The sequence below is a fragment of the Mobula birostris genome, chromosome X (genome assembly GCF_030028105.1).
Source record: "Mobula birostris isolate sMobBir1 chromosome X, sMobBir1.hap1, whole genome shotgun sequence".
In the NCBI taxonomy this organism is placed as follows: domain Eukaryota; kingdom Metazoa; phylum Chordata; class Chondrichthyes; order Myliobatiformes; family Myliobatidae; genus Mobula; species Mobula birostris.
In genome coordinates this window covers 73,035,444-73,051,808 of record NC_092402.1, presented here as the reverse complement: position 1 = coordinate 73,051,808, position 16,365 = coordinate 73,035,444, and the positions used below count along the sequence as shown (strand labels likewise).

Below are 16,365 nucleotides of genomic sequence, written 5' to 3'. Positions count from 1 at the left end.
CTGTCTTCAGGTGAGAGAGAGATAAGGAAAACAATGGAGCAGCATTTGGAGATGTGTAATGAAAGGATGGGAGAGAGAGTAACAGAAGGAGAGAGCTGTCAAGATCGGCTCCCCCTTTGAACCCTGAACTGTTTGAAGTGATGGACAGGCGATACCCCAGCAGGGGGATAAAAAGGGACAGGTTCGCTAAGGTGGGACACACACACGACGCCCGAGGGAACAAGACCCTGGAAGCGGTGCGTCTCTCACAAGTCGGTGGGAAGTACCGGGCCATAAACGCACAGGGTGGAAAGGTATGATCGGCGGGAGCCTGGGGTGTGTCCACCCTTGCCTGGGTGCCAGGTTCAGCGCAGGGAAACGATCGTGTCTGGAAACGGAGGGGTCACGGTCGGTGACCTCAGATGACATCACAAAGGGCTCGCCTGAAAGCTGACTGCGAAGGTCTGTGTCTGGAAGCTGTTTGACTATTCATTTGTTTTTGCTCTCTCTCTCCTTCCCCCCCACTGTCCATCTCCCACGGCAGCGATTACTGTGAACTGAACTGAACTAAATTGAACTGAACTTTGCGTCACTTTGAAACTGGTCATTTACCCCTAGACAATGATAGAGCTTGATTGATCCTGTTATCTGAATTCTGTGTACATGTATGTTTAACATTGCTGAACTGTTGCATTCATTATCCTTTTGAGTAGAGTACTGTGTTGCTTGTTTCTTTAATAAAACTTTCTTAGTTCTAGTAATCCAGACTCCAACTGAGTGATCCATTTCTGCTGGCTTGGCAACCCAGTTACGGGGTACGTAACAGGGCCATGTCATTGGGTGTATTTAAGGCAGAGGTCGATAGGTTCTTGATTAGTCAGGTGTTAAGGGATACGGGGAGAAGGCAGGAGATTGGGCCTGAGAGGGAAAATGGATCTAGCCATGATGAAATGACAGAGCAGACTTGATGGGCCAAATGGCCTAATTCTGCTCCCATATCTTATGATCTTACGTTAATTCAGTCGGAAGCCAAGGAGCTGAGTATTCTTGGGAGAACCCAAACTGCACAATGATGAGTAGACTTTTGATAAGTGACGAAGTAGATTCCTGGGTAGCAACTTTCAGGATTGGATTTAACCCACTCCTTTGTGGGTAGGTCATGCATAGTGGATTTTTACACAACTAGACATGCTATTATTGCAAGCATTTTTGAATGACTTGGTTATAGTTGCAGATAGTCAAGGAACATAAATCATTGGCACTACAGCTAGTATGTACTCTGGGTCCAATAGCATTTAACCATTAAGTTTATTCATCAGATTCTTGATACCATCCAGAGTAAATTTTTCTGTTGACTGGTTCCTGTGACTGGGATGGGAGGGTGAGATCAACCATCTGTCCTAGTTCCATGTGAAATCGCACGGTAGGATACTCCTCACTAAAATCGACAATATCCGTGGAGCCTTCTCACCCTGTTGCTCATTTGTGTACTGTGACTTCTGATTGCACGTGACAATCTAGAGTTTGACTTGTTCTGTTAGTAGTCAGGTCTTTAGCAGTTTTGATTGACTAGCCCAAGTTTATTGCTGTAACTTTGTATTCAGGTTATGTTGACGCTACTTCTTGTGCGCTGTTCTACACTGCTTATTGAATCAGTTGATTTCTGTGTTTTCCCGTCAAGTTTTGAATGAATACAGTTGTGTCACATTTGATGGCTCATTTGTTTCAAAAATGCCCAGTTTTAGGCTACTCTGCCCCGTTGCACATCCCATGGGAATCGTCAAAGGTGAAGGTGACATTTTGTCTCCAAAAGTGTTGCGTAGTGGTCATCTGACAAAAGAGAACATTGATGCATTGGTCAATAACAAAAAGATTAAGACCATAAGATATAGGAGCAGAAGTAGGCCATTCAGTCCATTGATCCTGCTCCACCATTCAATCATGGGCTGATCTAATTCTTCCAGTCATCCCCACTCCCCTGCACTCACCCCATACCCTTTGATGCCCTGGCTAATCAAGAACCTATCTATCTCTGCCTTAAATGCACCCAATGACTTGGCCTCTACTGCCGCCCGTGGCAACAAAGTCCCCAGATTTACCACCTTCTGACTAAAGTAATTTCAACGCATCCCAGTTCTAAAAGGACATCCTTCAATCCTGAAGTCGTGCCCTCTTGTCCTGGACTCCCCTACCATGGAAAATAACTTTGCCATATCTAATCTGTTCAGGCCCTTTAATATTCAGAATGTTTCTATGAGACCGCCCCCCCCCCCATTCTCCTGAACACCAGGAAATACAGCTCAAGAGCTACCAGATGTTCCTCATATGTTAACCCTTTCATCCCTGGAATCATTATTGTGAATCTTCTCTGAACCCTCTCCAATGTCAGTATATCCTTTCTAAAATAAGGAGCCCAAAACTGCACACAATACTCTTATGTGTGGTCTCACGAGTGCCTTATAGAGCCTCAAGGAGGCACTTCCCTCGTGTCAAATCTGTCATTTCCTGCTGAAGGTTAATAATACTCAACCAACTTGGTAGGTAGTGATGTAACTGAGTCAGGTTGCTCTATCATTAACTGGCAATGATTAGACTTCCAGTTTTTTTTTGTTCCTCCAAATCTCCAACATTATTGATGCATACATGGATTTTTACTGGTCAATAAGTTTAAAAATCATGAGCCTTCCAAAACACATTTAAGTAGGCATTTTTTTAATGCGAGTTTAGATTTGGATAGCAACACCTTGCATAAAGTTCCCTTAATGTGGCAATATGTCCAAAGGCACAAACATGCTTTCAGGCAGAATTCAATGCCAAACTGTGCAGATATTGGAACAACTGTCTCAAACTGTAGTTTCAGGTAGTTTTAGTGACTTAGGAAGTGGGGACAAAATTCTAGGCCATTGAGTTTAAGAAAGTGGAAGTGCCAAATGGGATAGATCAGTGTGCACAAAAGGTTGAAATATTTGGAGTGCATGGGAACTTCAACTCCTGCAGAATCCTCTCCAGGTTGTACACAATCCTAATATGGAAATACCTCCTTTATGTTCCTCATTTTGGTCCAGTACAAAAGTGATCAAGTTGGGAAAGATTCAGCATGGAATGAGTTAAGGATGTGAACTTCTGAACTGAGCCTTTGCTGGTCCAGTACCAAATGTCAGTCAGCAAGCACAGAGCCAAAATGTCGATGGTTTATTCAAATGGTAGCAAATCGTCTAGTTTCCCCTTTTACCATTTGCTTCTGTCTTCATTAATGGCCATTTTTTATCCTCCATGTGTTTCTGTGCAGTTACACATGTGCTCCCAGGCAAATGCATATGTACAGTATTTTCTTGCGCAAGCCTTAAGTAGTATGTTCCTTCCTTCCACTAAGAAAACTTCTTCAATGAAGGATGACAAATCTGTAATAACCTGATAGCATTTCAATGATCCAATAAATCCAGGTTTTAACTGAATTTGCAAACAAGTTGTTCCATATGTTGTATCATTTAGCCTGTTGCCACCCGACTTGTTATTGTGTAACTGAACATGGGAGATCTGTTTCCACCAGTGATTCCTGAATGGCAGATTGTATTTACCAGTTTGTCCATCGTCTCAGTGGCTGCCTATAAAAGTTCACATAATGTAATGAGGTCCTCTCCAGTGCAAGTTGTATTAAAGATGAGTGCTCAGCTGCATGTGCCTGCCTTTTAGGTTGATGTAAAATAAGGCATTGAGCAATCTTCAGAGTGAACAACCTGTTTGATTAACAGTTGCCCTTGTAGCTAGCAACCAGTGCTAATTTAATGCTGAGCTGACACGTTATGCCTGTCCTAGCTCTTTGAAGAAACATCACAATTAGCTCACTTGAACTGCACTTTCCAAAGCATAACAAATCATTGTATTAATTTTAAATTCTCCTTGTTCCCACTGTTTTGGCAATTATCTTGTAAACTTTTCCATCAAAGTATCTTCTAAGTGGCAGTCTCTACCTCACCCAAGTCCTCCAAAGTTCATTTGCATTAAGCATATTTCCCTTGGCCCAATGATTTCTCTGCCTGTTGCTGAGAAAGTATCATAAATATAATATCTCTAAGACTCAGCAAGGATTTCAGGAAGAACTGCACACAGAATGGTGGTGAAATTGGGCTTATCACAAGATATGAGGGGTGATTGATAAGTTTGTGGCCTAAGGTAGAAGGAGTCAATTTTAGAAAACCTAGCACACTTATCTTTCCTACATTTACACACTTAGTCCAACGGTCGTGGAGCATACGGATCCCTTCTTTGTAGAAGTCGGCGTCTTGGACCTTCGGAAAGTGGTCCACAGCAGGGGTGACTGATAAGTTCGTGGCCTAAGGTAGAAGGAGATGAATTATTACCTTCAAACTTTCTGCATAATCGCTCAAAGAGTTGAACTGTACATGCATGTAACAAGAGCTGTATAGTTCTTGTCCTTCTACCTTAGGCCACGAACTTATCAATCACCCCTGCTGTGGACCACTTTCTGGAGGTCCAAGTCGCCGACTTCTACAAAGAAGGGATCCATATGCTCCACGACTGCTGGACTAAGTGTGTAAATGTAGGAGGGGACTATGTTGAAAAATAAATGTGCTAGGTTTTCTAAACGCAAACACGAGGAAATCTGCAGATGCTGGAATTTCAAGCAACACACATCAAAGTTGCTGGTGAACGCAGCAGGCCAGGCAGCGTCTATAGGAAGAGGTACAGTCGACGTTTCAGGCCGAGACCCTTCGTCAGGACTAACTGAAAGAAGAGCTAGTAAGAGATTTGAGAGGGGGAGGGGGAGATCCGAAATGATAGAAGAAGACAGGAGGGTGGGGGATGGAGCAAAGAGTTGGAAAGTTGTTTGGCAAAAGGGATATGAGAGGATCATGGGACAGGAGGCATAGGGAGAAAGAAGGGGGGGGGAGCCCAGAAGATGGGCAAGGAGTATAGTGAGAGGGACAGAGGGAGAAAAAGGAGAGAGAGAGAGAAAAAAATATATATATATATATATATATATATATATATATATAAATAACGGATGGGGTACGAAGGGGAGGTGGGGCATGAACGGAAGTTTGAGAAGTCAATGTTCATGCCATCAGGTTGGAGGCTACCCAGACGGAATATAAGATGTTGTTTCTCCAACCTCAGTGTGGCTTCATCTTTACAGTAGAGGAGGCCGTGGATAGACATATCAGAATGGGAATGGGACGTGGTATCAAAATGTCTCGCTCCCTGCTCTTATCCTTGTAAGCGGAACAAGTGCTACACATGCCCTTACACTTCCTCCCTCACCACCATTCAGGGCCCCAGACAGTCCTTTCAGGTGAGGCGACACTTCACCTGTGAGTCGGCTGGGGTGATATACTGCATCCGGTGCTCCCGATGTGGCCTTCTATATATTGGCGAGACCCGACGCAGACTGGGAGACCGCTTTGCTGAGCATCTACGCTCTGTCCGCCAGAGAAAGCAGGATCTCCCAGTGGCCACACATTTTAATTCCACATCCCATTCCCATTCTGACATGTCTATCCACAGCCTCCTCTACTGTAAAGATGAAGCCACACTCAGGTTGGAGGAACAACACCTTATATTCCGTCTGGGTAGCCTCCAACCTGATGGCATGAACATTGACTTCTCTAACTTCCGTTAATGCCCCTCCTCCCCCTCGTATCCCATCTGTTATTTATATATACACATTCTTTCTCTCTCTCTCCTTTTTCTCCCTCTGTCCCTCTGACTATACTGCTTGTCCATCCTCTGGGCTTCCCCCCCTCCCCCTTTTCTTTCTCCCTAGGCCTCCTGTCTCATAGTCCTCTCATATCCCTTTTGCCAATCACCTGTCCAGCTCTTGGCTCCATCCCTCCCCCTCCTGTCTTCTCCTATCATTTTGAATCTCCCCCTCCCCCTCCAACTTTCAAATCTCTTACTATCTCTTCTTTCAGTTAGTCCTGATGAAGGGTCTCGGCCCAAAACGTCGACTGGACCTCTTTCTAGAGATGCAGCCTGGCCTGCTGCGTTCACCAGCAATTTTTATGTGTGTTGCTAGGTTTTCTAAAATTGACTTCTTCTACCTTAGGCCACGAACTTATCAATCACCCCTTGTATAAGAGGAAGATATTTAAAGGAGAAAGGTTATATTGATATGAGGTAAAATAGTTTTGTAGTAAGCTTTAGAGTGTATGCACTCCACAGAACAGTTGGGCTGAGTGATCTGTACGAGAGGTTAGTATGGACGGTAAGAAAGCATTCTATGTGGTATTTTCCCTCTTGCCCTACTCCTCCCTGCTGAGGGTCCTGATAGAAAATGGACTGAATTTATGCTATGATCCAATAGCTATTAGTACTACAAAAAAGCCCTCAGGAATTAAACCCCTCTTAACAAAATGCAGTATTGCTAAGTATTACATATGGTAATATCTCTGAAGGCTTTTTACAGCAGATGTTTGTATTTCCACTGGAGTTCATCAGACCACAGTCAATGTTTACCTTTCTAACAAAATGAGATTCGTTTTTGTAAGCCGGTGGTCAAGAGTTTATTGCTTGATCTTGTTTGTTCTTTTGCAGAATTCTCAGGTTAGTCAATGCCAGATGTGAGAGGGTTTTTTGTTTCAGATTGCTGGCTGTTTTTTCCTTGTGTTATGAGTAATGTAGAAACACATGGCAGGTTTTCACAGAAATCACTGTTTTTCTGTGAGCTGCCGTTTCCTGTTCAGCACAGAAATTTATTGGGACACTACGGTGTGCTTTTTATTTTAAGCTTCCCTTTAAGTTTTGTTGGCCGTCTGTGTAAGCCCCTGCACATCTGCCAACATCTGCTGACTAAACATCTTTTCAGTAATATATTAAGTTGTTTTTTTTAATTTGTGGAATAAAAACAAGTTAACAAATGAATTTGCAGTTTTTCCTCACAGTTGATCCTCATTTTCTCTCATGTTGGAGGTTTAGTATCAGCTTTTGTTTTCATTCGTAAAGTGCAGTGTCGATGTCATGCAAATAACTAAATCGGGACTAATGAGTGAATCTTGAGAAGTGCATTTAAAGTGTTAAGGGTTACGGCATCCATCATCAGAGATCCCGACCTCTCAAGCCATGCTGTCTTCTCGTTATTGCCATAGAAGGTACAAGAGTCTTGGGACTCATACCACCAGGTTCAAGAACAGTTGCTACCCTTTAACCACCAGGCTCTTGAATACAAGGGGATAACACTTACCCCATCATTGAGATGTTTCCCACAACCAATGATCTCACTTTAAGGACTCATTATCTGATCTTGTTATTTATTGCTATTTATTTATATTGGCATTTGTACAGTTTGTTGTCTTCTGTACTCTGGTTGATCATTTATTGACCCTGTTATAGTTACTAGTCTCTGGATTTGCTGAGTGTGACCACAGGAAAATGAACCTCAGGGTTGTATATGGTGATATACTGTAAGTGTACTTTGATAATAAAATTTACTTTGAACTTTGAAATTTATTATAGATAGGGTAATGAACAATGAATTCAAAAACATTACGTGCATGTCTAATTTGTTTTTTCCAAATTTTAGACATCACATGCGCCTCCAGCTGTTACCAAACAGGTCCGTATTAAGGCCTCTCAGTCTGTCGGAGACATTCTCAGCACCATCTACCAGCCACCAGAATCTCGTGGCAGGCATCTCTCTGTTAGTGAGTACTTGGTTTCGCTAATTTGAAAGCCTATTAAAATATGTCTTGGGGGGTGGGGGGGAAGCAGTAGTAAGACTTTGTAACTATTTATTGAAATGTTCCTTGATTTGCATTGGATCTGTTTATTTAATAACCTGGAGATTCTTTTCCAAAGTTAAGCAAAGCTGCTGTGGGATATAGGGATCCCGATTCTGTTTTGTTTAAGCATGACTAAGTTAGAAGGTTGTTATTAAAACTTTTGAGTTTTGAAATAAGTTCTAACATTTCAGTTTTAGCACTTTTGGAATATTTTAGAAGTTTAAATTTGTAGCTTATGCCCTAGTAGGGCCATATTGATGGAATTCTTTCAGAGGTTTGGTTTTTGAACCAGGCAAACTACTCTGCGGCATGAACACCTGGGAATGTTCAGAACCAAATCTCAGACTCTGTGTCTGCTTTGAATAGAGTTTCTGAAAATACAATCAAAGGATTTGTATGGCTGATTATTTTTTTTAAATGTCATGCCGTGCCTCTGTCTGATTCTGAACTGGTCCAAGAAAGACAACCTTGTTCAAAGACTGCCCTTGTACCACTGTGGTTTCCTCTAAGGTGGAAAGCAAGGTTCTACTCTGGACTGTCTTGGTTTGCTGTCAAGTTGCAAATTACAAAAGGTGTTTGAACACCTAATTCTAGATTGCACACTGAAATAAGGCTTTAGTTATTTGTGATCACTGTGTAAAATGGATGTGTGTGTGGAAATTTGCATAGCCTGTACTTTGACTTGTGTTCAAATAAAATGACTTTAGATGTAGAAAAAGGTGATAGTTTAAAAAGTCTCAAAACCAAACAACAAAAGGGTGTGCGTTGAATATATGCAGATCTTTGGAGATTGAATATGAACAGTGAGGCAGAAGTTTTTGTTGTAAGACTTCAGCATAGTTCAGAAATTTTAGCCCAGTTTTTCTGTTCTGGAATGGGTTTGAACCCATGATCTTTTGATTCTGGCAGGAAAACTTCCACTGAAAGAGGCTGTACACTTTTAATAACTTCATGTTAGGGTTAGCCTGATCCCAGTGTGTGTGTGTGTCTGTCTCTGTCTGTCTGTCTGTCTCTCTCTCTCTCTCTCTCTCTCTCTCTCTCTCTCTCTCTCTCTCTCTCCCTCTCTCTCCCCTCCCCACCCTCTCTCTTCCCCCCCCATGCTTTTTATCACATCTCACTCTTCCTTTTGTGCCCCCCTCCCCCCAAGCAAACTGTACTGATCATGTTCCAGATTGTCCAACTAGATCATAATAAAGAGCTAGACAGATTTTTTTTGTCTGTAACCCACGGGTATCAGGCTAGTTGTTGTACCTGGTCTCACAACTATCTCTGCTCAAAGCCTAGGTCCTGGACTAATTGTCCCAGTAGTACTCCAGCATTTCCAGTTTTTTAATTGACATTTATAACTTGCGTGAGATTGTTAGCTACTACACATCACTAAATGCCCTTCAGAAGGTGGGTGCTGCCTTGCATAGTTGTAGTCCTTTTGTCAATTCTACTTTTGCCAACTTAATGTCAGTTTTAGTTTCTATGAACAGTCAAGGGTTATTAATTTGAAAATATTTGGAAGCCAAAAAAATGAAAGTTAATATACATTTCAAAGATTCAAAGTACATTTATTATCAAAGAATGTATAAAGGATACAATCTTGAGATTTGTCTGCTTACAAAGCAAGGAACCCAAAAGCACGGCTTTCCGAACCAAATCGGGTCTTTAGATCCAAATCCCCAGAGCATCCCGAGTAGGCCCAAACTTCATCATATTAGTGGGGCAAATCACTGTGAAGCCTCACAGGCACAAAGTATAGTAGCCAGGGCAGTCTCACAGCCTCAACATCACGGAGAGAGGAGTAAACATCGCGGCAGAGCAAGTGAAATTGGCCCGACTCTTGCCTCCAGTCTCAACACCCTGCCTTTTTAGTCTATCTAGGCTGGCATTTAGATTGTACAAACAGCAGATCATTCCTTGCATCAGGACCCGTGCCCCACCACAGCAAAGTGCTCCGGTTCTAGAATGTGCAAACTAGCAATTCGCTCTGGGCCTAGGTCTTGTCGCCCAGCCTGAAGCTGTTCACGGTCTCTCCAAATTGGCTCAGCGCTTAGAGCGATCCAACCTTGCACCAGAGTTAGTTGGACTGGCATTGAAACTCCTCTGCCTGGATGACTTCTCTTCGAATCGCTCAATCCACCTCCATTTGCGTCAATTTTTTTTTTCCCTTTTCAATGCACCAGCACACCCTTGAGTTTGCTTTCCTTTGCTTGCCTCTTCATTGTTTGCGGTGATAGTTTATTACAGTTTGCTTCAATAAAAGTGTTATTTTTTTGTCAAATTTCTTGCCTTTTGAACTACCAGTAAGCTGTCATTCACCTTCAGAAGTGCCATCTGAAACCAGAAGTGTCTTCAGTACTCAGAACTCTCGTGTCTAATTTTGCTTGGTCCCACTGTTCACCTGAACACCATCTTAAAAGTTCAGTGAGTAAATGTTGCACAACCTATTGATCAGCATCAAGTGTTAGATAAAAGTATCCTCCCATTTTCTATCATGTATCAAGTTCAGATCCTGTGGCTTTGTCAAGAATGTATCAACCTCTACCTTAAAATATTCAAAGGCTTTGCTTCCACTGCCTTCTGTGGAAGAGAGTTCCAAAGACCTGACTCAAGTGGGGGGTTGGGGCACAGAGACAGCTACCTGTTTTAGATGGGTGGCTCCTTATTTTTGAACAGTGACATCCGAGTTCTAGATTCTCTCAAGAAGAATCTAGAGCCCACAGCCACCTGGATGATGCTGGTGGCATTGTGAGAATCACATTTTTTGATTTCTCTAGTGCCTTCAATACAATCCAGCCACTTCTGAGTGAGGAATGGGCCGGTTCAGCTCGCTGCTCCGCAAGGTTTATTCAGGTCTGCGCTGAACTAAGGGTCTGTGGACAGACTGGCTTTGTGGACTTCAGTTCAAAATACTATTTGCTTATGTTTATTGCTTGCATGGTTTGTTTTTTTTTCCTCTCTGGTCTTTTTTTTAAATGGGTTCTTTTGTGTTTCTTTGTTATGTGGCTGCCTGCAAGGAGATTAATCTCAGGGTTGTATACTGTGTACATACTTTGATAATAAATGCACTTTGAACTTTGTTATATAATGGTGTAACATTGCAGAAATGAGATGTAGGGGTATTGGGGTGTTCAGCGCATGAGTCATAAAAGTCTAATATGTAGATATAGCAAGCAGTTGGGTACAGTAACAGATATTGTTCAATTCCCTTTTCAATAAACAAAGTTAAAGAAGTTGTGCTTCAGTTGGCTAGAGTATTGTTGAGACTAGATCTGCAGATTTGTACAGAATTGTTCTGCTTATTTAAGAAAGTGTATTAATACTTTGGAAGCAGTTCAGGAAACATTAAACTGCCACCGAGAATGGTTGCATTGTCTTATGAGGAGTGGTTAGACAGCCCACTTTAGTTTAGAGGACTCACGGTCCTCTCCTCTTAAAATCAATCACTATCTCCCTGATTTTGGTCACATTCAGGAGCAGGTGATTCCTCTCGCACCACTCCACGAACTTGTCCAAAATCAGAGTCTGTGCTCTGACTCCTGCCCATCTCTGATACACCCAACCACCAAAGAGTCATCAGAGAACTTCTGCAAGTGGCAAGACTCAGATTTGTATTGAAAGTCAGCGTGAACAGAGACAAGACAGTCCCTTGTGGCACTCCAGTGCCATTCACCACAATCTCAAACAGAGAACTACCCAGCTGTACAAACTGGGATCTGTCTGTCAGGTAGTCAGTAATGCAGGAGATGGTGAATTTTTCTACACCCATCCTTTGCAGCTTCTCGCTCAGAAAAAGTGGCTGGATTGTATTGAAGGCACTAGAGAAATCAAAAAATGTGATTCTCACAATGCCACCAGCGTCAACGGGTAGATAATGGCATCATCCACTCCCACATGAGGCTGGTAGGGAAACTGTAGGGGGTTCATCAAAGATCTAACCTGTGGTCTAAGATAAATCAAGGACCAGCCTTTCCAGCACCTCCCTCATGAGATGTGAGGGCAGTTGGTCTGTAGTCATTAAGTTCAGATGGGATTGCTTCTCGGGTACAGGACCAAGCAGGAAGTCTTCCATAGCAAAGGTATCTTTTTCTGACTTAGTCTCAGATTGTAAAGGTGCTGTAAAATACCAGACAGCTGGCTCGCACAGGCCTTCAGTACCCTGGGCTGATACCATCCGGTCCAGCAGCCTTGCCTTGATGTAGTCTCTCGAGCTGTCTCTTCACCTGACCTGCTGTCACACTCAGGTGAGGTAGGGTGGTCATCCCCGTGGAGGCAGGATACTCCAAAGTTGGGAAGTTTGGAACACAAGCACACCAGAGGAGAGGAGGGATGAAGGGGGAAGGCTTTGGGGGCAGCGAGGGTGTGTGATCTGGGCAAATGGAGGAGGGGCAGCAGGAGGTCCATTGCTGAACCTATTGAAAAACAAGTTCAATTTGTAGGCCCTATCCAGGCACCCCTTGATCTTCCTTTCCTTCACCTTGAAGCCAGTGATCTGCTTCATGCCCGACCACAGGCCCCTTATGCTATTCTGCTGGAGCTTGTACTCCAGCTTCCTCTTGTAGGAGTCTTTGTACTCCCTCAGCTTTACCCTCAGTTCACCCTGTACTCTCCTCAGTATTTGTCTATCTCCAGACCTAAAGGCTACCTTCTTATTATTATTTACACTGAAAGACTAGCAACTCTTTCTTTTTGCAGTGTGCTTGCCAAATTGATGCCCAGTTGCATTTCCAGCTGTTGTAGGATCAGTCAGTCAAACTGAAGTCAGAAAATCAGATGGTATGGCTGCTTTTGGCTGTGTTATAGAGATATTTTCACCTCTTGAGGGATCGTGCTTGGAACCTTGCCAGATTTGAGAGGGGTTGCAAAGTTTATTAAAGCAATAAAACTATAGTGTCACATTTTTATACTGTTCTTACTATCTGCAGACATTGAGAGCTGACTGCTCAAGCAGCTTCCCATGAGTATTTATGGTGCATTTGCTGAACTTAATCAACAATAAAGACTGAAACTTCCCAGAATGTTGTTTATGCTCAGTCAAGCTGTAGATGTCATGCATGCTTTGTAGTGAGTTTAGAATTGATCTCCTAAAGGTCTGTGATGCAGCAATGGCATATTACTCAGCTGTGTGTTTATCTGTGACATAGTGTGAGTTTAGCTGCATTTGTATTTGTGGGAGAGATAACAATCAGGCAGGATGAAAATGGTCCAGAGCTCAATGCTTTTGTTTTTCCATCCACTTCCTTTGATATACATGGCTTTGCGCGACTTCCCCTTCCTGTTAGCGAGATGTTGTTTCCACAATAGCATTTGGAAGCTGGCCAATCAGATAAGGACTGCTTTTAGTATTGTGTGAAGAAGTGCTTGGGATGTGTTGGAAAAAGTGAAAGTTGAGGGTAGCTAGTAATGTACTTGAACCCAAATATTAAATTATCATGTTGGTTTGTTTCATTTGGAAGAGATTATGAATGTTGAAGTAAATCTTTTGTTTATCTGGACTGTGACAATGCCAGTCATCTCAAGAAATACCGTTTCATTAGTCAAAATAGTAAGTCTAGCTAGGAGGGAAGAAAATATGGATCTGTTTAATTGACATTTTTCCAAATCATAGTAAAGATTCCACATCTTTTTATAAAGAATAGCCTTGGGGGCAGGGGAAGGAAGACATCTCTATAAATCTGGCAAGTATTCCAAGGCTCTTCATGTTACAACATTTAAAAATAAACTGTATTATGCAGGTAAATCTGTTCACCAAGACCTGCCAGCAGCAGTGCAGCCAAATTTTGGGTAATGATGTTACAAAGTTTGTAGCTGTGGAAATCGTGTCATGGCCTGAAATGTCATAACAGCTAATATGTTAACATGTCATCTAGAGGTGTAAAATTCCTTAAAATCCATTTATGTCTCAGTTTAAATGATGTTCTTGTGTCCTGGCTTAGGACACTAATCTGCATTGGCTGCCTTGGGTGCACAGCACTCATTAGCCAGATTGGAATCCGAATATGCGGGAAGTGCAGCAGCGCCAGAGAAAGTATTCTACGTTATTCAAGGAAGATCAGGAAAGTTCTTCCAATTCTTTACCATTCCCTTCCTAGCTTCTAAGAAAAATAACTTCCATTTCATTCCATTTAGAGTATTCCAATCCATTTTACAACCCAGAGAGCAATTTTGAAGTGTAGCCACTGATGTAATAGAAGAAATACAGCAGTCAATCTGTGCTCATTAAATGCCCACCAATAGCTATGTGACAAGGACTAGCTAATTTGTTTTAATAATACTAAAATTGGTTGACTGATAGCTGTTAATACTTGGTACGAATACGTTGTGATTAAGTTCCTAGGCGAACAGCCAACATTCTAAACTGTTAGCCAAAAACATGAACGGGTTGAGATCTTGCTGTGGGAGTTGGGGAATTTAAATATAAGTGATTCAATAAATCTAGATGTTTTTAAACTGGTAGTAAAAATAACTACACATCTACCAGAATGTTTTAAAATTCAATCTGGTTCACTTAAAGGCAGAAAACCTGTTGTCATTACTCATTCTGGCCTTTGACTCTGGGCTCAAGTGAAGAATCAACTACATTGTTGATGCCGGAGTCACAATGTGATTGATTCTTCACTGCCTCGGGTCAGGGATGGATAATCAATGCCAGCATTGCCAGCAATGCTCACATTTCACGAACAAAATATTTTTTTTAAAACGCCTCCAAATTGGCCGGGTCAGTGGTTATATGAAAATCAGTTCATGTACTCAGTTCATTGAATTGAATTGACTTTATGTTTTCCATCCTTCACATACGTGAGTAAAAATATTTGTGTTACATCTCCGTCTGAATGTGCAAATTGCAAATTATAGTAATTTGTAATAAATAGTATGTACAGTAGGGTATACAACAGATCAGTCAATACAGCTTAGAAATACAATTGTATCAGCGTGAATTAATCAGTCTGATAGCCTGGTGGATGAAGCTGTCCTGGAGTTTGTTGGTTCTGGCTTTAATGCTGCGATACCGTTTCCTGGATGGTAGCAGCTGGAACAGTTTGTGGTTGGGGTGACTCAGGCCCCCAATGATCCTTCAGGCCCTTTTTACGCACGTTTTCGTGCTCTTAACATTCCCACCCTTTCTTACAGAACGTGCCCTTGCTACCACAGTTGGTACCAAACTCCTCCTTTCACTTCTTCACTTCTCACCGTTTAGGGGTCTAAACAGTCTTCCCAACTGAAGCAGTAATTCATTTGGGTTCCATTGCAGTGTATTGCATTCAATGTTCATGAGTACTCATCAACAGTGGAGAAACCAAGCACAAAAAAACCTGCTGGGGTGACCCTGGGCTTTCCTTTCCCTGCCACTTGAATTCTCCATTGCATTCTCACCATTTATTCTATGGCCTCCTGTGTTGTCATAGGGTTTGAGCAACTGCACCTCGTTTGCCTGAGCACTTTGCAGCCTTCTGGATTTGATATTGCATTCCACAGTGAGGAAGTCAATCAAAGCTTGTGGGATTTGGACCAGCTGGAAAATTGGGCTAAAAAATGGCAGATGGAATTCAATGCAGACAAGTGTGTGATGTTGCACTTTGGGAGGACAAACTAGTGTAGGACTTGTTCAGTGAATGGTAGGGCATTGAGTAGTGAGGTAGAACAAGGATCTGGGAATATAGATCCATAATTCATTGAAAGTTGCTTCACAGGTAGATAGGGTCGTAAAGAATCAGTCTTGAGCACAGGAGTTGGGATCTTGTGTTAAAGTTGTGTAAGACATTGGTGAGGCCTAACTTGGAGTATTGTGTGCATTTCTAGTTGCCTACCTACAGGAAAGATGTCAATAAAAAGAGTACAGAGAACATATATAAGGATGTTGTCAGGACTTGAAGATTTGAGTTATAGGAAGAGGTTGAATAGGTTAGGGTTTTATTTCCTAGAGTGTAAGAGAATGTGGGGAGATTTGATAGAGGTGTACAAAATCATGAGGTAATAGAGAGGCAAGCAGGCTTTTCCTACTGAGGCTGGGTGAGACTACAACTAGAGGTTATAGGTTTAGGGTGAAAGATAACATATTTAAGAAGAATCTCTGGGAGAGCTGCTTCACTCGGGATGGTGAGAGTTGCCAGTAGTAGCGGATGCGGGTTCGATTTTAAAACTTAAAGAGAAATTTGGATAAGTGTGTGGATGAGAGAGGTATGGACCGCTGTGGTCCAGGTGCAGGTCGATGGGACTAGGCAGAATAATAGTTTGGCACAAGCTAGATGGTTTGAAGGGCCTGTTTCTGTGTTGTAGTACTCTTAACTGTGCAAGTTGGGTAACCTGATTTCTCAGTCTAATCTGTCATTCATCTGTGTTATTGGTCAATTTTTTTTACTCTTCCATCTGGGAATGGAAGATATGCCAACGTGATCTGTTGGGCTTCTCTTCTTGCTTTCCATTTCACACCTCCCACATTCTTTTGCTCAGGTCAGTTGGTACACGATCAACTTTTGTTGGCACAGGGCATGCAGTGCTGTCCCTGGATTCTTTAAACCCCACCCATTATGAAAAAAAGATACATAATGATTATCGCCAAATGAAGCAGTGAATCATTTTTTTTACAACCTGAGAGTGAGATGTTTTCACAGGAATCGTTTCGTACCAGTTTGGCATCAGATAGACAGTTGTGTGCACA

The 16,365-nt window shown here is 42.2% G+C and overlaps 1 protein-coding gene across 4 annotated transcripts in view; it reads left to right on the top strand.

Annotated features, from left to right (window-relative positions):
- The window catches only part of map3k3 (mitogen-activated protein kinase kinase kinase 3), a 166,005-nt gene that overhangs the window by 47,382 nt on the left and 102,258 nt on the right, over positions 1-16,365 (top strand). For all 4 annotated transcript variants that reach the window (XM_072249690.1, XM_072249688.1, XM_072249689.1 and 1 more), the window contains exon 7: positions 7,520-7,640. In XM_072249690.1, coding sequence (XP_072105791.1) covers positions 7,520-7,640 — 121 coding nt within the window. The remainder of the gene's footprint in view (positions 1-7,519; positions 7,641-16,365) is intronic.